The sequence below is a fragment of the Manacus candei genome, unplaced genomic scaffold, assembly GCF_025592945.1.
Source record: "Manacus candei isolate 608988 ecotype Guabito, Panama unplaced genomic scaffold, ASM2559294v1 h1tg000057l, whole genome shotgun sequence".
Taxonomy (NCBI): domain Eukaryota; kingdom Metazoa; phylum Chordata; class Aves; order Passeriformes; family Pipridae; genus Manacus; species Manacus candei.
Genome location: NW_026138105.1, coordinates 14,500,173 through 14,520,166, shown reverse-complemented (window position 1 = coordinate 14,520,166; position 19,994 = coordinate 14,500,173). Strand labels below are relative to the sequence as shown.

At 59.3% G+C, this 19,994-nt stretch overlaps 1 protein-coding gene across 3 annotated transcripts in view; it reads left to right on the top strand.

The window, feature by feature from the left end:
- Window positions 1-341: 341 nt before the first annotated feature.
- SRC (SRC proto-oncogene, non-receptor tyrosine kinase) overlaps window positions 342-19,994 on the top strand; it is a 29,604-nt gene continuing 9,951 nt past the window's right edge. Inside the window, exons 1-5 of one of the 3 annotated variants that reach the window (XM_051803035.1) lie at window positions 342-445; window positions 14,639-14,713; window positions 18,294-18,543; window positions 18,783-18,882; window positions 19,346-19,363. In XM_051803035.1, the coding sequence (XP_051658995.1) occupies window positions 18,303-18,543; window positions 18,783-18,882; window positions 19,346-19,363 (359 nt within the window). In that variant the 5' untranslated portion in view covers window positions 342-445; window positions 14,639-14,713; window positions 18,294-18,302. Of the gene's footprint in view, window positions 446-1,970; window positions 2,008-14,638; window positions 14,714-18,293; window positions 18,544-18,782; window positions 18,883-19,345; window positions 19,364-19,994 lie in introns of those variants that run through there. The other 2 variants (XM_051803034.1, XM_051803036.1) reach the window with 2 other exon arrangements.

Sequence of the window (19,994 nt, the reverse complement as noted above, 5' to 3'; positions counted from 1 at the left end):
TCCAGCAAGGAGCAAGCGGGGCTGGCCCCTCCCCGGCCACACATCCCGGGGGTGTGCGGGGAACCCGGCCGCCCTTGCCTGGCCCTGGGAGGGAGCCGAGAGGGAAAGCGTCGGCCCTGCCCGGCTGTAGGGACCTTATCGGCGGCGGCTCCTCCCAGGGAAGGGCCCCTCGCGATGTGCTGGCCACGGGTGATGGATCGGCGCGTGCATGACTCCCTGTTCCTGGTGACTCATGGATTCGCTGGCCTTCGCCAGTGTCATGGGAAATATTTTTTTAATAACTCAAAAGGAAGAGGCAGGGGTGGTGGGAGGGAGTGGGAAACAGAAAGAAAAACTCCACCACACGGTTCTCCAAAGCTTGTTAACTTCCCAAATTGTTTCTGAAGTGTCAGATCTTGCTCAGAGTAACGGGGGCTTCGGAAAACTCCGCGGAGTTGGCTGCAAGGTTGGTCGGAGGGGTGGGCAGGGATGGCAGAGGAGGGTGCTGGCTGTGGAAATACAGCCCCCGGGTCACTGGAGCTGGCCAGCAGCCGAGCGTGCCACATAAACCAGCCAAATGGGGCTTTAAGGAGCGGGCTGCTTCACCCCATTTCTTCCTGGAGGATAACGTGACAGGGAACTCCTTAGTGGATCGCCGGTGGGGGAGGTGGGAGGGCTGCCAGCGCCGCCGAGCTGGTCGGGCAGCCCCGACGGGCTGGGTGCAGGCGTCGGGACACCCGGCTGAGCCCCGAGCCCACGTGTGCACCCCGGCACTGCTCCCTGCCTGCGGAAAGCCGGGCATTCCCCACCTCCTCCTAGTGCTGGAAGGGGAGGATGCTGAGGAACAAGGGGAGAGACGGTAGGAAGTGTCCCCGTGAGCCCACCTGCCCAAGCAGCACTCGGGACACGCACCTCTCCCAGCCCTGCACAGGGTGATGCTGCCAGCCGGGACCGGGTGCCCCGGGAACACCCACAGCTCCACGCTGCCTTGATTTGGAGGGCGGCACGGGCTGCAGGGGAGACCGGGGGAGGCGTGTTAACCCAAAAACGGGGCAGATACCCACACAGCACTGTGTGCCCACCCTGCGTCCGAAGAGCCCCACAGTTCCCCGAGTTCCCAGGGAGGCCCAGGACGGGGCTTATCTTTGTCTGCTTTTCCTCAACACTGAAGTTTTGCCTCCTGACTTCAGAGAAGGGGGAACGTGGGTTGCAGCCCCCTGGGAAAGGCGAGGTGTCCCTCCCGGGAATGCGGAGGTACAGAAACTCACAAAACAGCATTTCCCCTGCTACTCGCCGTGTGTTAGAACTGTTTAATAAAGCGAACCCCAACTCAGCCGGGTTTCAGCCTCTCGAAAACCACTTTTCTGTTACCAGCTCCGGCTTCCAGGTAACACACCAAGACAGCCCGGCGGGGCGAGCAGGGCTGGGCTGGGCTGGGAGCCCCCCCCAGCCCCTGACCCGCGAGGTGAGGCGCCCAGGGGACCGCGGCCGCCGCTCCCACGCGTGTCCCCGGCGCGACCAGGCGGTTCCCCCGCCGCGGGCCAGGACGCGCCGGCAGAGCCGGCGGCGGGGGCGGCCCCTTGGCCCGTGCGCGCCCCGCGGAGCCCGGCTGCCCGGAGCCTTCTCCCTTAAAAAAAAAAAAAAAAAAAAAAAACACGGAGGGGAGGGGAGGGGCTGCTGCCTTTTTCCCCCATCCACCGTTTCCGGTTTGCTGCCATATTACTCTTTTTTTTTTTTTTTTTTATTTTCCCCTCCCCGCGGTTCTCCCCCCCGCCCCGCAGAAGGGGTGAGCGGGGGCGGGCGAGGCACCAGCGCGCCGGGGCCGCGGCGCTGCGCGATGCTGCTGCCGGCGGCGCAGCCCTGAGCCCCGAGCCCCGAGCCCCGAGCCCGGCCCGGTGCGGGGCGGTGCGGGCACCCAGCGCGGCGGCGGCGGGGGGCGGCGGCCGCGCCCCCGGCGCGGAGACAAAGCCGGGGCCGAGCGCTGGAGGCGAGCGGCGGGGGCGGCCCCGCGGAGCGGACGGGCGGGAGGTGAGCGGCGGCGGCGGCGGCGGCGGGGAGGGGGCGGCGAGGGGAGCCCGGTGTGGGGCGAGCGGGGGGTCCCGCGGTCCGGCGGGGGCAGCGCCGGGGTCCGGCAGTGGATCTGGCGGGGAGTGCCCGGGGTCCGGCCGTGGGGTCCGGCGGGGGATGCCCGCAGCGGGGACCGGGGGGGATGCCCGCAGTGGGATGCCCGCGGAGAAGTGCGGGGGGGATGCCCGCGGTACGCGCGAGCTGGTTGTGGGTCCGACCGGGGATGCCGCCAGTTTGGCGAGGCGGCGGTGGGTCAAGCCGAGGATGCCCAGGCTGCGGTGGGGCAGCTGTGGGTCTGGCAGTGGGAGATGCCCGCAGCCCGGAGAGCTGGTGGCGGGTCCCCACAAGGATGCTCGCGGTCTGGCTCGGGGTGTCCGTGAGGCGGCTGTGGGTCCAGCGGGATGCACATGGTGTGGTGGGTCAGCCGTGGGTCTGGCTGGGGATGTCACTGCCTGGCGGGGCAGAGCTAGGGACGCGGGGGGTCCGGCGGGGCGGCCCCGCCTGCCTGCAACTCCCCTTTGTTGTGCTCAGGGGCTGTGGGGGACCCCCGGGAGCGCAGGGCGGGGACAGCCGGGCTGTATGTAGGCCAGGACATGAAATATTCATCGCCCCCCTGCTTTGATGTCTCGTGATCTGCTTCCCTTGTCGTGTTTGCTCACCGGTGATTCTGGGGCCAGTGTCCAGCCCTGGTGGGCCTGACGAGCTGTGCCCCTCGCTGTGCCCCTCGCTGTGTCCGGCTGGCTCACCCTACTGGGGGGCTGCAGAGTCCCAGCTTGTCTGATTTACGACTTTATCCAGCCGGGACGTTCCTCCATCGCAGGCTGGGCGGTCCAACCCCCACGTGTGGCTGCAAGCAGTGGCACTGCCGTGTTCCCTCTGTCCATGTCCCAGCCCCCGGTGCCATGGAAGAGTGTCGTGGCTTTTGCCTTGAGCCCCACTGGGGTCGGGATGTGGTTTTATCGTGCTCACTGCCAGACAGGCTGTGCTGCGTCCTGGTGCCACTTGGGACGGACACGGGGGGCAACCTGCAGGGATGGGGCCACTGCTCAGGGCTGTGTGCACTGGGGACAGGGGTAGTAGGAGGGTGGCATCTTGTGGTGCTGGTCCTGGCGTGGTCCTGTCTGGTGCTGAGCATCGTCTCAGGGAGCTGCACAGCCTCCTGTGAGACCTGCTGGATTGAGTGGGGATCTGTTGCATCTCCGTGCATTCTGCTGGCCCTGCACAGTGCACTCTTCCCTGGCCCTTCCTCACCCCAGAGGCTGCTGTCTTGTGCCAGGGCTCAGCCCAGGAGGTGACTGTGGTCCTGGTCCTGGTCCCAGTCCCAAAGACACTGGGCAGCAGTGAAGGTTATAGGTGGCAGGGAGCAGGTTGTGCTGCCCTGTGTGTGCCATGACCCATCCTCCTGGTCGCCAGAAGTGATGCAAAGGAAGGGACATGATGTGGCTGCTCTGTGCAGCTGGGGGGTCCCCCAAGACAGATTCCACCACCCTGTGGCATTAGGAACTGGGAACAGTGGAGGATGCAGGGCCCAGGGGGTTCCTGGGGTGAGCTCCTACCTGTTCAACAGGGACAGGGACAGGACAGCACAGACCTAGCAGTGCTCTGTGAAACTAAGCTGTGGGAAGGTGGCAACAAAAGACTTCATTTTTCTTCCCACTGCCCGGCTGGTGCTCCCTGAGGAGGAGGTGTATGGCAGGAGGGAGCTGGGGAGCTTTGTTGCTCTCCTCTCTGCTGAGGACATACTCACTGCCAGCAGTGACTGGTGTGAGAACCGAGGCAGGACAGACCTTCTCAAGGCCCAGCTGTTGCTGGTGGAAACCTGTTCATCCCTGCCAGGCTTGGAGACCCCCTCAGAACCCAGTGGCTCAACACGTGCCCAGGCCCCCGAGCATCAGGTGTTGGTCAGACAGTTGTGGGGGGCTGACAAGGCTGTCTGGAAAGGCATGAGGATGGGGGTTGTGCAGGGGGACATCAGCAATCTTGTGCTTCAAAGCAATATCCCTTTTGTTGTTTGCACTGTGGGGCTGCCCCTGACACCTTTGCAGCTGGAGAGGCTGATCCTGGCTGCCCTGTGCTAAGCCAGCTGTTCCGTGCCGCTTTGGCTGGCTCCAAATCCAGCCGTAGGAAAACCTTGGCATTCTGTGTCTCTGAGACTCGTGTGCTGGCTCCCTGGGGAGCTGTGTCTCTGTAATCATTAGCCAGTTAATGCCTGGTTGTCAGGGAAGGACACCTTTGCTTGGGAGATCGAGGGTCAATTCTCACTTCCAAGCTTTGACCTGGGAGCAGCAGGGCAGAGGCTCCTCCAAACACCTCCTGGCTTTGCCAAAACAGCCTGAGACAGGGTTATTTATGGGCTGCGCAGCAGCAGCAGGAGGGGAAGTCCAATGTTCCCTGTCTCGATCGTTAGTGGCCTTGCAGTGCTCCCTTTGTGATGGAGATGCCCTAATGATAGCTCTGCCCTTTAATGACTTTGTGCCGGAGTGATGGAAAATCCTGGAGGTTCGTGGGGAGGCAGAAAGGGCCATCCCAGCCCCTGGGTGGGAGCTGGGGGAGAGACGAGGAGAGCGCTGCAGTGACCATCTGGTGTGGAGGCTCTGCTGCAGAGACGAGAGGGTCATTTGCTGCCTTGGTGGCACAGAGGGGACATCAGTGATCCAAGGTGGGGATGGCCTTTAGCGGCATGGGCAGTTCCTGCAAAGCAGCATCATTTTACTGGACTCACCAAGGCAAGGAGGGGATGGACCATGGAGCTCCCATGCCTCTAAAATCCCGTCTGCCTCTCCCTGCTGTGGTGTGGGATCCCACCTGGCCTTTGAGCTCATCACAGAGCTAAACTCTTATCTAATGAGACCTGAAGGATTTGGTCCATAACCTCTCATTTAAATAATCAGCAAATGCCTGTAAGACCTTAAAAGAGAAGAGTTAGGAGTGAGTGAACAACCTGTGCCTCCTCCCAGCTTGTCTAAGGGGGGGACCCCTGTGCATCACTGGGGCAAAGTGCTGGACTCCTGGCATGGCTGAGGGAAATTGGAAAGCCTATCTGAAGTGCTATTGTTTCCTGTACTGTCTATTTTGCAGCTCGGTTTCCAACTTGTTTCTTTATCTCTTGGAACAATTTCCCATCTGAGCTCACTTCCGCAGCGCTCCACATCTCACCCCAGAGCCCGCCTAGAGATGTGTCCAGCCTGCATCCCATCGGAAGCGGCCCTGTCAGACAGTGGCACATCCCCACGCTGCTCCCTGGGAGAGAACCTTCTCATCCCATGCCTGGAGAGCAGCTCGGACCTCTGGATGGAAATAACCATCCGTGTATAGCTGTTCCTAGGGCAGGAGCGCGGGTTGTTGCTGTTTCCAGTCCAAACCTCTCTTCCCAACCGCCTGTAGCTGTGGGTGGTGCAGACCAGCTCCCTGGGGCTCGTGTCTTGCTGAAGTTTCCACCCATCAGCAGAAAACATGCCATGTGTCACGGGGCTGTTCTAAAGCCTTTGGTTCCTCATCTTTTAAATGGGCAGCCAGCTGGGAGATAGTCCAGTATATCAGAGAATCGTGGAGTGGTTTGTGTTGGAAGGGACTTTAACTCTTATCTAGTTCCAACCCCCCATGTCATCTAGTTCCAGTGCCGCCTATCGTGTGCTTAGGAGGGAAAAAAATAATATTATGGATTGTTTGAGCGTGGCTCCGTCGGGGAGGGCTGAGGTCTGTGCTCGGGGGCACCCGGGCCCCCAGCTCAGCCCCACGCTGGCACAGTGACCTCGGCACCGGCTGTGCTGGCAGCCGGGGTTGCCGCGCACATGCCTGTGCACACGCGCGCTCGGAAAAGACAGCCCTGAAACAGATTTCAGGAGCAAGTGTGGTTTGAACCCGGGCCAGGAACCAGGACCTGCAAATCTGCGTCTTGCGCTGACTTCGCTTCGGGCTATGGATCTGCTGGCTGCCCTCGCTGCGGAGCAGGGAGGGGTTTGGGAGGGCTGGGGAGCAGAGGGGCATCGGCTGCTGGGCAAGGCAGGGCTGGTCATTGATTTTAATTCAGCTCTTAAAAAAATCTGACCGAGCCCCTTGGTTCTGGGTGGTCTCAATGGAAATACAGCGTCTGAGCTATCCATAGGCTGGCGTGTGGGGTTGGTGGGCTCGTCTGGAGGAATTTGGGGAACAGAACTGCCCAGGGCATTTAAGGCAAAAGTATAAGAAATTGGGCTCGTGCGTAGCGAGCCTGCCCTCCCCTTGCAGCTGTGGGCCCCACGCCAGAAGGGCACAGGGTGGCTTTGGGGTCTGCAGTGAAGGGTGAGTGGCTTTGGTGGATCAGCACCACTGCCAGCATGTGATGTGGGGACACTTGTGACTCGGGGTGTTCTGTGCTTCCTTCCCGCACTGCAAGTCCTGGAGGCTGGTCCTGAGTTTCCCAGCCCCCAGTTTCCTGGTCCCTGCCCATGCTTGACCTGTTGTGGTCTCGCTCCTATGACCGTGAGGTTTCGTCTGGACTCAAGCCTGCTGTGTTGGGACTGGCTGGCTGGCTGGATGGGTGGGTGGATGGATGGAAGAAAACCTGACTGTATGCTGTGAAAACAGCCTCCACCTGGAGTGGCTGCTCCCATCCTTCCTGACTGTGTTTGGCAACCTTGGCTAGCAAAAACCTGGGCAATGAGGGTAAAGACCCACTGCTGCATTTCCCCCTCCACCACAAGTGAGGTTAACAAGTCCTGAGTGATTTGTCCCCCCTCCCACGCCATGCACCGGTTTGGGGACAGCATGACAGGGTCAGGTCAGTGCTAAATTGAGCCTAAAAATGTCTCACCTGGGGGCACCCTTTAGAAGGAATTTGGAGTTGGAGGTACAGTGCTGTGTCTGGGTTTCACTGCTCCACCTTGCTTCCCCACCCAGTAAGGAGCACTGTGTGCCTCAGTTTCCCCAGGGAGCACCTGAGAAGCTGCTGTTGGAGGTTGGTGAGGTTTTACATCAAGTGTGTGCCTCAGTTTCTCCCTTTCCCAGCCCCAGCTGCACTGCCCTACCCCACAGACAAAGCCCCACCTTAGGCAGGGCAAATAGAATCTGATCTTCATGAAGCACAACCCCCTTCCTCATCCTCAGCTGTGGCTGCAGCCAGTGGTAGTGGGGTTGGGTGCTGCTGGTCTTTGGATTTTCCTGGGTGGAAGCATGTGCTTGCTGACTTCTGCAAAAAAAAAGCTACAAAAAAAGTCTGTTGGAGTCGCTTCCTGCTCAGTTGGACCCTTTCCTTCCCCAGTTCATTGGGGAAGCACTGGTGGGACCCTGCTGTGCTGGGAAGGGAATTGGGAATCCTTGGCACAGCTGAGGGGGAGCTGCCAGTGAGCACCCTGCTGCACTGGCCAGGGAGAATTTTGTGGGACTAGGAAGAGCACAGATGTAGCTGCAAAAGTCACTGTGACCAGGATGAGTTCCCTGCTCCAGCATCACGGGCAGCTGAGTCTGGGAGTGTGTGGGGTGGGAAGGCTCAGGGTGATAGGATGGGTGGGGCCAGGCAAGGAGAGCAGCTGCCTGCACAGGTGCACAGCAGTGGGGATGTGTGTGCACCTGTGTGTACACACATCTGAGCCCTCCTCGGTGCTTTGGGGACAAGGAGAGCTCTCGTGCCGTGGTCCAGGGGGGCTGTGCTGAAGGCACCATCAGCCACAGGTGATGGAAAGCAGAGGAGATGCCCTTCATCCCTTTGTTCCTGCATCCCTTCATCCTGTCCCTGTAGGATGAGCAGTGCTAGTGGGGGTTGGAGAGGTGCCATGGGAGGGTGTAAGGTCTGCGTGCAGCTGGTCCCACACTGCTGGTCCCATCCACCTGACTCGTAGCCTGTCCCTGCTCCTCACCATGGGTGCAGCAAGTGGTGCAGGGCTGGAGGTGTGCAGAGCCTGGCTCCCTGCTCCACGAGTGACAGGGATAAAGACACCAGCTCAGCGTTTTTCTTTGTTTTTCATCTGCTCAGGCTGTTGATAGTGAGCACCGTCTGGGGCTGCACCTCCCAGCTGGATCCTCTCCATCGGAGCTGCTGAGCATCCCGCTCGCCCCAGGAGCAGCTGGGGAATCTAACACAGCTTTTTGTGCTTGGAAATGGTTTCCAGGGCTGGCTGATCTCTGTTTGCCCCTTAAGACCCTCCCTGGTTGCTTCGTCTGACGCATCCTGAGCGATGCTTTGTTTTGGTGGTGCAGATGGGAGTGGCTGTGGGGACCAGCATCTCTGAGGGCTCTGCCACCAATGATGTCCAGGCTCCCTGTGTGTCAGTGTGCTGAGACCAGAGCCACAGTGTCAGGCTGTGCCCGCTGCTGCAGGAGGTGCTCCCAGTCCCATCCTTGCCCACACAGGTGAAAGCAGGAATCGAGCGTACATCCAGTCCTGTTCTTGCAGCCACATTGCAGCGTGTGTGTGTCAGGGCTGATGGCCCCACGGTTCCCTGGAGCACGTGGCTTGTCAGGCAGATGCCCCAGAGTCCCGGAAAAACCTGGAAAAATAATCTGATCATCGGCATAAATTTGCTGCGCAGGATCCTGCTTATTAGTTTGAAACTGTTCAGGGGTCTGCAAAGTGAGGGTGTTGGAAATCAGTGATGGAAGAGCCTTGGCCTCTGCTTGGCATGTCCTTCGACCCCTCCCATTGCAGTGAACCCCAGCACGTGTCCTGCCAAGTCCCTGTGGCTCCAGCCTGGAGCGGGGTGATGCCCAGCCCCACGGTCTGTTTTGAGGGTGCACGTACCCACATACCCTCTCTGCATTTTCCCTTTTTCCCCAGTGAGTCTTTCAGTTCCTGTTCCATGTCAGGAGGGCTGCTGGGAGATTTCCCACCATGGGGGTCCTTCAGGACCCCTCTGCAGGGCCGGTGGGGCTGCGGCTCTGGCCCCAGAGGGCTGGTGGAGTGCCAGGAGCTCCCCTCCTGGCTGGACTGGCTGGGCTGGTTTCTCTGAAGGTGGAAATGTTTTAGCAGTGACGCCAGCGTGGCCGGGGATGGTTGTAACTTGCTCAGATCTGGAGCTTTTTTGCTTCCTGTGTTCCTTGCCCCCTTCCTCCCCCTGCCCTGGAGATTTGCTGCCTGCCCGGGTTGGAATGGGTGTGGCAGCCCCAGAGCCACAGCTGGTGCAGGTGGCACCACCGGGGTGGCCGGGTCTGAGCCACCTGTGAGTCACCTCAGCCTCCCGCTGCCTCCTGCCCCTTCCCCAGGAGCCGGGCACGGAGTGGGCTGGGGGCTGCCACAGCCATCCCCCGAGAGCACCCGGGGCTGATGTTCCCTTCCAGAAAGCAGAAGCTAACTCCATTTCCTGGAGCCTGAGGCTGCCTGTGCTGGGAGAGGCACTGCAGAAATGGGGAACAGAAATCCTCCCTCCTCCTCAAGAGGCCAGCTCATGTCATCAAGTCTCCATCACCCCGTTCCTGCAGGGCCAGTCCCTCTTCCTGGTGCTTTGCCTGGAGGAGGATGGGAGCAGCACTGATGTGACAGGCCATGGGAAGCTGCTGAACTAGGTGGCAGGTGGTGGAAGCTCATGGGTGCCAGCATGCCCAGGGACCAGTGTTAAAAAGGTACATTTTGGGCGGTGCTGAGCCCCCACTGCTGAGCCAGAGGGCTCTTCTGGGGAAGCATTGCCCCATGGCTCCAGGCAGTCCTGGTGGCCAAGAGCTCCAGCTCCTAGTGCCACCTCAGCTCCACATCAGTGTTTCCCTGCCCAGCATTGTGTCTTACCAGCCCCACAGGTGCTCCTGCCCTTGGAAGCATTTCCTTTCGCTTTCCTTCTCCTGGATTTGGCAGGAGGAGAGCAGTGCCCTCATCACCTGTCTAGGAGAAGATGGCTTCAGGTTAATGCAGGCCAGAGGCTTTGTGTGCCTTGGAAAGCATTTGCTGGAGCAGATTGGGCAATTCCTGGCTTTGGCTGGTGTCCTGGTGGGAATGCTGGAAGCACAGGCTGAGTCAGGCTGGGAGGCAGTGGTAGGCATCCCTGCTCTGACACGGAGCAGCGCCAGCACGACTGGGCTGCACAGCACCCAGCCAGCTTTGAGCACCTCCTGCCAGAGATCCTACCACCACTCTGGACCCTGTTCCTGTCCTGGACCGCCCTTGGGGTGAGAAAGCTTTGTTTTCCCTTCTCCAATTGTTGGATGCCCTTTGCAGTGCAGAAGGGATGCACCCACACACTGATGGATCCTGTTGGTACCCAGGTGTGCTGCAGTGCAGTGATGGGGCTGTGACAAGGTCTGGCAAAGGCCACCTTCCCTTCTCCCATCCCCTGGGGGAGAAAAAGGCTTGAAACCGAGCGCTCAGCTTGGCACCAGCAAGCACAACTTGCAGCACATCCTGCTCCCTCTGGGCAGCCACTTGCATTGTTTTGGGGAGATAAGGCTTGTGGCTTTTTCCTACCAGCCCTGTGCAAGATGGTGTTTGCAGGGTGCCCACCATCGGGCTGCCCCTGCCCTTATCCAGTTTTGGGGTGCTGAGGGGGTAGTGGGGGCACAGCCTGCAGCTGTGTGCAGCCACTGGTGTTGGCAGAGCCGCTGCCCTTGGCCACAGAGAGCCAAAATCTGCCTGTCAAGGGGCCGGCCCTGTGATGGTGGGGAGAGCTGGAGCTCCCTGCATGCTTTCTGTGTTCACAGTTGGAGTTTCCCAGTTTCTTGGCCAGATGAACATCCTGAGCATGCTTCTGTGCTTCTTGGGGGTTTGTTTTGGTCTTTTAAACTCCCTGTTTTGACATGTCTTGTCGGAGGCATTCTGAACCGCTCCTGACTGTGGCTCTCCCCCGTGCTTGGGGGGAGTGAATTTGGATGGTTGGTCTAATTATCCTTTCCCCTTTTGTGACAAACTGGCCTCTGCTTGCTTGGGCTGTGAAGCTTTAATTAAGATGGTTTTAAATTTAACAGGAGTTGACAGGGTCAGGTAGGAGGGGCTGGGACTTATATCTGTGGGGAGTGTTTAGCTGGGCCCCCACGCAGCAGCTGTGCTGCCCTGCTCCTCCAGCCATTCCTTCATCTGGGAGAGCTCTCCATCAGTGGGGGGGACCCAGGGGAGGGCAGAGGCACCTTAGCTCAGGTGCCTTTGACATGCAGTCAGCTGAGCAAAGTGGAGGTCCCGGACAGGCACTGGGAGCACCTGCCTGTGGCTTGTCCCCAAAGTGGAGCCAAGATGAAGGGAGCATCTCTGCATTGCTTCTCCTGTTTTAGGAATCAGTGCAAGTGAGAAACAAGTGTCCTTGTGGAGAAGGGCTGATGGCACAGTCCAGACATGCCTTCACTACTTCAGCTGGACAGGGAGAGTGTCTGCAGCATCACACTCCACTTTGCAGGGCTGAGGGAGCAGCTCCCACTTTTCACACCACCTGGGACTCATTGTAATAGGACAGGTCCCAGCCTGGCAGAGATGTGCCTGTGTTCCCCTTTTTGTACTGAGCAAAGCCTGGTGGCATGGGACGGGGGACAGGAATCACTTTTTTCACAGGCTGTATTCGGGTGACAGAGAGGATGGTGGGCTGAGCTGGAGCACCCCAAAGCACTGGGGGCTGTGCTGCCGCTCGCTGGCCCCAGGCCGTGATGCTGCCGTGGGAAAGGGCAAACCCGGGAGCATCCCCTGGGAGCGAGGGGGAAACTGCTGTGCGAGCATGTCCAGAGCTGCATCTCCTACTGAAACGGGGGGAGGGAGCAGGGGGTGATGTGGGGAGAGGGATGGGGGGCCACCTTAACATGATTAAAAGACCATCTCGATGTGGTTACAGCAGCACTGACCAAACCATGGTGATTCATCACCCTTGGCACTGACCCCACTGTCTGGGGGCCACAATGGCATGGGCAGCACTGCTGTCACCTGTCACTGTGCCACCCACGCAGGGGGACACAGGGGATGGCAAAGCGCCCCCAGCGCAGGACCTCTGGTTTAAATGGCACACCTCATATGTGGTTTCCATTTGTGCCGCACGGATCTGCCCCAGCAGGACCCCAGTGCTGCTGGGATGGGGTTGGTTGTGTGCAAAGGGGAGGGAGGGGTCCGATGGGTTTGGGATCGCCGCTCTCTGCCTCTCCCTGTCCCCAGTGCCTGCTGCCATGGGCTGGGTGCCGCCAGGCTGCTTTGTCTCGCCCGCCGTCCCGCACGCTTCATTTTTCAGTCTGGTGTGAGACAGTTGCCGTGATTAATCTCGCCGGGGCTCTGCGAGCCGAGGACACGGCTCAGCTCGGCTTCCTCCATCAGTGGGTGGGTGCTGCTGCCCCAGCCCCTCGCCCTGCTCTCCCTCATCACCCCCCCATCCCACCTGCTGGCAGTGCCGCTCAGCACCCACCCGGCCCCAGAGCAGCCCCAAGGACAGAGCCTGTTTCCCTCCCCAAGGCTTGGTGTCTGGTATCGGGCCCCAGCCTGTCGCGGCATTTCCCAAGGTTTCTGCCTCTGCTGTGTTTTGTCTGCTCCCAATCAGTGTCTTTTGTTAGTGTCTTTGCAAGGACGGTAAGATCGCTTCCCCTCGCTGCCAGCCCGCTGTCAGCCTGCCCGTTCCACGGCCATTGTATCCTTGAGCCATCCAGGCGCGGCGGAAAACAGCGGGACTTGCCGGGAGGGCAGCCGGTTCCCCTCGCTGTTGCCTTTGCCAGAGCATCTCTGCTGCAGGGAGGTAGGGCAGAGGATGGAGCCTTTCCTGCCACCCAACTTGCCAGTTGATTTTTGGGGGGATTGACCCTGGAGCGCGGGCGGTGGAGGTGTGGGAATGCTGGGCAGTCCAGGCGGCGTTCCCAGCGCCGGCGGGGGAGGATGGGGACGCCACTGTCTCGCGTGCCGTGATCTGATCCGAGCTGAGTTGTGCAGCCAAGTGTGCCTCATTTTTAATTGCTTTTTGAGAGGGGAGGGCGGGGTTGGCCTCTCCTTGCTGCGGCCTCTGCCCCGGGCAGGGTGCATGGCTGGGCTCAGCCCTGGCATCCTCCCCTCCAGCTGGGGAGGGATGGGGGGCCGGGAAGACCCTTAATGCAGAGCCAGCAGCACACAGAGATAGGTGGGGATGGCAGCACTGGCCAGTTGCCTGAGCCTGGCCATGGCTATACCAGTGATATGCTGGTGAGGATGGCAGCACCTCTGCCAAGTGAGCAGCAGGACTGTGCTGGGCTGTGCCAGATGTGCCAGGCAGTGCCAGGCTGCTGCCACAGCAGCCACTTTCAGCCACCAAACACCCAAGCCTGGCACTGTGAAGTTGCAAGTGCATCCATCCACATGGGGACCTGTCCCTTCCCTGTTGCAGGACCTGGCACCTCAGCACCCAGTGTATGGCTGGCTCCAAGCTCAGGCCTGTTTGGGTTTCCCTCATGGCTTTTTTTGGCCCTATTTGGTCCGGTCATGATCATGGCCTTGCAGCGTGTGCCTGGGAGCCCATGTCACAGCATGCCTGGGTGGTGGGGACACGAGCACCACGTGTGTGCTGGCACAGCCTTATTTGTATGTGCTGCAGCCTGGAGTTGGGGCTGCAGCTTTCCCCTTCCATCCCGCTGTGCAATCATTGCCAGCGAGTATTCGTCAAGTACAAATTACAAACCATTCAACGTCTTGAAGAGCTGTCAGTCAGCTCCTGCTCATTATCCTAATCAAATGCACTAAAAATAGTGACAAAACTTATTAACAGCGGGAAGGGGAGGCCATCAAAACAAACCTGCGGTGGGGCACGGCCCCTGCATGGCAGCCACCGGGATGTTCCCCTTGGATGAGGTGTGAAACCTGGGCTCCAGCTGGGAGAGGAGCCTGTTGGGGTGGTGCTCGGGGCTGTGAAGCTGTGGGGGCTAAATCCCCTCCATCCAGGAGCAGGAGCCCCTTGGGAGCAGCTCAAGCCTCTGCTCAGCACTGGGTGAGCAGGGCTGGTTGGAGAGAGATTTTGCTTTTGGTAGGAGAGGAGGGAGCAGAGGCAGTTCCTGCAGGATCTGGGGAATGGGAAGGGGTGGCAGAGCCAGGTGCAGCCCTGACTCTCCTGGTCTGCTTTCCACTTGAAGCTCTGCCCCAAGCCACTGCTGCTGAGAAGTGTCTCACCATTGCACGATTTTGTGACAGAAAACTGTCCTTTTACAAAAATTTAGCTAAAATGTCCTTTTTTGGCTGAGTCAGAGCTTCAGCAGCACATGTTGCCTCCCAGACCTTGTGCATGGTTCGTACTGTAGCATCTGTCTGTGCTTTTGGGAGTGGAGAAGGTGACTCATCCCAGGGGACAAGGTCCCCAGTTGGTAGCCGACCCTCCCTGCCGCAGGTCCTGGCTGTCCAGAGATGGAGCAGCAGAGCTGAAAATGCTGGTGTGTCTGGAGGAACTGGCTTTGTTTCTCTTCTGAAAAATCACTCGTTGCGCTGGGGGTGTCCACGCTTCCCTCCCATCCTGGGACATCGCCCGGGGCGGCTGCAGCCACCTCCTCTCCCGTCCCCGGTGGGTTTGATGAAGTGGAGCAGAGAATCGTCCCCTCTTCACACATGAGAGAAGATCAGAGCGGGCGGGTGTGAGCTGCCGGCCCCGCGCTGGAGGGTGGCGAGGAGGAGGAGGAGGAGGAGGAGGGCAGTGGCAGTGCTGGGCACCGGCCGTGGCGGGGGCAGAGGGCACGGTCGGGGCGCGGGTGCTGCCGCGGGCACTGACGTTCCCTTGTCTCGCAGGCTGCGGCGGGAGCTGAGCTGAGTTGGCCGGAGGCACCTCCCCACCCCGCGGCGAGGCTGTAGCCGAAAGCACTGGTAAGGCATCGCCGATGGCCCGGGGAGGGGGAACCAGGCCACTTTACCTGCCGGGGGGGCTCACATCTGGGGCCCTGGGTGCGCTGCCACAGCCGATTTGGCGTTCGAGCATCTGTGGGTGGGCTGGGGGCTGGGTGCAGGTGCCAAAGGCTGAACCCTCCCTGGGTGTTCGCCGAGGCGTGGCCGGCCCGGGGGGCAGAGCTGAGGACTCGCAACTCATCACGGTGGTGGTTCACGATGTGCTGCTGGCGCTGACCCCCCGGAGCGGAAAGCAGGGAGTTCCTGCAGGCTGCGACGTGCCCGGGGTGTTAATCCCCGCCGCAGGAAAGCTGCCTCATCCGCCACCTCGCATCAGTCAGAGCGAGCACGGGAATGCTGGCCGTGCTCCAGCCTGCCACACAAGCCTTGGGAGGGGGAGTAGGGAAGCCCTGCTGGAAACGAAGGCACTGGCCGGGGTGGGGAGTGATGCTGAGCCCCCCATCCCAGCACTGCTCGCTGTGGAAAGCAAGGGAGCAGGGAAATATCCCACTGGGCGTTGGACAAGCTGCCCTGGCTGGATGCTGGCGGTGCTGAGCATCCCTGCAGCCTGCTGCGTGTGGAAATGCTGTCTTTATTAGACATAAATTTATTAGACATAAACACAGCACAGCTGCTGGCCATGGGTATTTTTTGCAGTCTGGCTGCTGTAGTGCTGTCCCACAGCCCCCAGTGATGCTGCTGGGGTGTGCTGGGAGCTGCCACACTGGGTGGTGGGTTCACCCCCTTCCTTGTCTGCCCTTTGACTCTGGGGGAGTTCATCAATGGCTCTGCTGGAAGCAGGGGGATCTCTCCCTGGTGCCTCCCAGGACCTGAGTACACAGCACATTCCTGCTGTCATTAATCACTCCTTGCCAGGCTCTTGCACAACCCTGCATTCTCCCAGGGGAATGTGCACCCTTTCCTCCCTGGCTGCCAAGGGGGATGTTGGGGTCACAGGGTATTTCTCAGGCCCCTCTCCTCCCTGGGAACAGGTGGAGAGCCACAGGGCTAAAGCCATATGGTCCTGTGGGCTGAGTTACCTGGGACTCAGAGTGGGGATGGTGCAAGGCTGCCAGTGCCTCTGGGCACAGTTTGGGGTTGCCAGCCTGCATTTTGCACTAGCCAAGTCGAAGCAAGAGCGTGCAGGTATTTATGTGCAAACCAACAGGAGAGCTTGGAGCAGAGCTCGCTGCTCTGCAGCCCCTTCCCCAGAGGACCATGGATTCATGCCTCCTGCTCCTCCTGCATTGGGCCCCGTTGGAGCATCATGTCCTGGTGACCAGCACACCCAGCAAACCCCTTGCCCAGGAGGATCAGCACCCCAGTGCAGGGTGGGAGCTCTGATGTCCGTTGGAGAGCTCTCCTGCCCAAACCTCTGCACAGGAGGGATGATCTCATGGTCCATGGCATCCCTGGCCAGGACATGCCTGGGAGATGCACATCCTGTGCCCACAGGCTCTCGGGTGTGAAGGCAAGGACTCGCCTGCTTTGGGGAAGTGCCTTGGGGATCCACTCTCCCATCTCTGTGGTCCTGGCTAATCTCTGGGCATATTGAGTATTTTGTACTCTGATTTTCTCAGCATGTTGATAAATCCTTTGCTGACCCAGGCTGGGTGTGCTCAGGGGACACTTGTGTCCTCGAAGTGCTGCTAAATCCGCTGCCCCAGCCAGGGAGTTTTCCTGCCTGGGGAAGTGCTGTTTCCAGGGGAAACTCTGAGCAGCTCTGCCCTTGCTCACGGTCGCGTGGGCAGTCACAAGCCACACGGTCACAGCCCCACTGTGCCCCCACTTTCCTCCCTGCACTGCTGCTGCTATCCCAGGAGTGCCAGTGGGTGCTGGAGCTCTGGGCAGAGGTGAGAGAGGGGCTTGCTGGGGATGGGGTGGTGGGGGCTTCTTCTCTTTGCTTCTAGGGTCCTGCTTTCCCCTGCAGTTCTGCTTTAGTATCTTCGGCACCAGGCTTTTAAAGTGCATTTATTTATGGGACAGACCCCCTCCCCCCTGGCTGCAGGATGTGCCTCTGAATTTGCCAGTGCAGAGCTTATATTTGACCTTTCTTTGCTTCGAGAACCCCAAAGTCCAGGACAGATACACGTGGGCTGGGTCCCGTGGCAGATAGAGGCATTGGTCCTTCCTTGTTCCTGCATCCATAGGAGGAACAACAGCTCTTCTCCCCACTGGAGTGGCTTCTGGAGTCATACCTAGCAGTTTATTCTAATTCCTAAAAAATCAGTTTATTCCAATTCCCTGACCCTGGCAGGGTCTGATCCTGCCAGCATGGGTCACACCAGGACTCTGCTTGTGTACATTGCTTGTACAATGTGGGAGCTGGAAAAGAGTGGATGGAAGTTGTGTCTTCTGGGAAATAAGCCCCGAGCACTGTGGAGAGGGGAGCTGTGAGGGGAGCAGAGCTTGTGCCTGGCACCCTTAAGCTTCCCCATGGCAGGAGCCAGGGGCTCTGCCCCACTGACACTGGGGCTGTGCAGGCTGCTGGGGCTGCCCATGGCTCTGGCCCTGCTCGTGGGGGTTTGGCCTGAATTCTCTCCAAAGCTGGACTAGAAAAACCCCTGGCACAGCCTCACTAGTGGCTGAATCCAGGTCCCACACCCCACAGGCAGTGGCTGCCTCCTCTGCTGTTTCCCTGCTTCTGTGTTCTTATCAGAGAGAGTCTCCTCCCTGGTTGTCTCCACCTCCCTTTTTCCTCCTGCCATGCGTGATCTAGCCTAAATATTTCCTTCCATAGCTTCAGGACACTGCTGGGTATCCTGCCATCTTTGGAGACTGCAAATAATTCCCTTCCTTCATTTATATCATTACCTTGAAGGTATTTATAGAGTGTGATCTTGAGTGGAAAGGAAGGCTATATATATAAACTATTTGACTATATATAAAGCCGAGATCCCTTGGTCCTTAGCTGTGAGCTGCCTGAAACTGCTCCTGATTTAAGCTTTTATCCCATTTGCTGCATGTTTTGGACTTCAAAGGTACATGTTCAGCAATTAAATCCCCATCCTGAGCCAGCAGTGATGCAGCTGTGGGTTCTCCAAATTTCTGTTGTCACAGTAATCCAGGCACGTGGATATTTGTCTGTGTCTTGTTTTCTCCTGTTCACGCCCTGGTACCAACTCTCATGCACGAGGAAACGCGTCTGGGTGGGACTGAGCTGCATCCCACAGCGGGTGCCTGGCCCCTGAGCTGCTGCACTCTCGACCACAGGTCCAGGCTCCATGCTCAGCATCCTCACTCCACATTCCCAGGGCTCAGTGTGCTTCCCTCCGCTCCCAAAGTGTGTCCTGAAAACTCCACTCCTGGTGTTTCACTGGCTGCTGTGGCCACGCAGGAGGTGGCTCAGTGTTATGGAGGGGCAGTGCTGTCCCAGGGCAAGGGCAGGGTGGCCAGACTTCCCGGCAGCTGATGCTTGAACAGACTCCAGAGGTTGTTTCGTTTCCTGGTGGGCAGGCATCTGTCACCCAGGCCCTGGAGAGCGACTTCTGCTTAGTAACTGTAATAATAATAATTACAACGATTATAACAGAGGCCCTCTGCGTGTCTGTGTCTCCTCCAGCCCGGGACCATGGGGAGCAGCAAGAGCAAGCCCAAAGACCCCAGCCAGCGCCGGCGCAGCCTGGAGCCCACCGACAACACCCACCATGGGGGTTACCCAACCTCGCAGACGCCCAGCAAGGCGGCAGCCCCCGATGCCCACCGCACCCCCAGCCGCGCCTTCGGGACCATGGCTGCTGAACCCAAGCTCTTTGGAGGCTTCAACACCTCTGACACGGTCACCTCTCCGCAGCGTGCCGGGGCACTGGCTGGTTGGTGTGGGCTGGGGCTCGGCAGGGCGGGGAGGGGCTCGGTTGGGTCTTTGTGGGCTCGGGGCCAGCTTCTTGGGGTCTTCTGCTTTTGAGGGACTCTGTGCTTGGGGGAGAAGCAGATCTGCGTGTTGTTGGCCCGTGGGAGGATGGTGGGAGAGGGGGATCCCTGGTGAGGGGCACCCAGCGCTGTTCTGCAGCAGCACCATGGCCGTGCCCCTGCTGAGAGCTCTGTGTCGCAGGTGGAGTCACCACCTTCGTGGCCCTCTATGACTACGAGTCCCGGACTGAAACGGACTTGTCCTTCAAGAAAGGAGAGCGCCTGCAAATCGTCAACAACACGTGAGTGTCCCCGTCCCTGTCCCTGCAGCCATGCCCATGTGGTGAGCTGCCATCTCTGTCCCTCCTGCGGAACCCCCAGCCCAACCTAGCAGGACCAGCTCTCCCAGGGATGGGGGCTCAGAGAGAGAGCCCCCAAATGTGCATGGACACAGTGACTTGTCCAAGGACACTGATGCAAGAAGCAATCATTTGCCTGCTTCCTCGTCCTCCCAGCCCTGCTGCTGGTCACCGTGGCCTGGCAGCCTTGTCACCAAGCTGCCTCCTCAGCTTGCTGGCCAGTCTGTGCCCTCCAACACAGGGCCATGTCCCCACTGGTCCCCCATCCCCGTCCATGCTCAGCTCCCTCTCATTTGCCTGGACACATTCCTCAACTCCACGGGTGCTTTCCCCTGTGCTTGCAAGCTGTCTCTGGTCTCACCTTCTCTCTTGACTCTTCTTTCTCTCCCTCCATGCTGTCACTTAGGAGGAAAGTGGATGTCAGGTGTGTATGGCACATTATTACTGTTATTATTAATGATCTACATGATCAAAACCCATCTGCTTCCCACATTAGAGCAGGTTGGTTGGAGCAGGGCTGGGAGGAGATGGTTTACCAATGGTTTTGTGGTCAATTGGGTTTGTTTTCCTTGAGGAACTGGGACAGACCAGGGAGTCTCTTCCCATGCTGGGGAACTGTTCCATCCAGAGCTATGTCTGCACCTGGGAGCTCTGAACCCGGCCCCTTTCTTTGTCTGTGCCTGACTCCCCTCTGCAGTTCCTTTCCAGTTGGCTCTTCACTTCCTCCTGGCCTTTTTTGCCTTTTTTTTCTTATTATTTTTTAATTATACTTTTATTTTTCATGAGTGACTCTGGGGACTCAAGCACATCCTTAGGAGTCTGACCCCCTGGTTTGCTCCCCGTCCTGGTCACCACAGCACACACATCACGTGCTGCATAGAGCAGGGCAGCATGGCCAGCTGGAAGATGCTCCTAAACATGATCCTGTATTATTAAATCCATGTGTGGTCTGTCCTAACGTGGCACACATGGTCTGGAGCCTGGCTGGCAGAGCCAGTGTCCCCAGGCATGGAGCTGTCACGGGGTCCCCAAGGGTCTGCAGCTCCTGTTCCCCT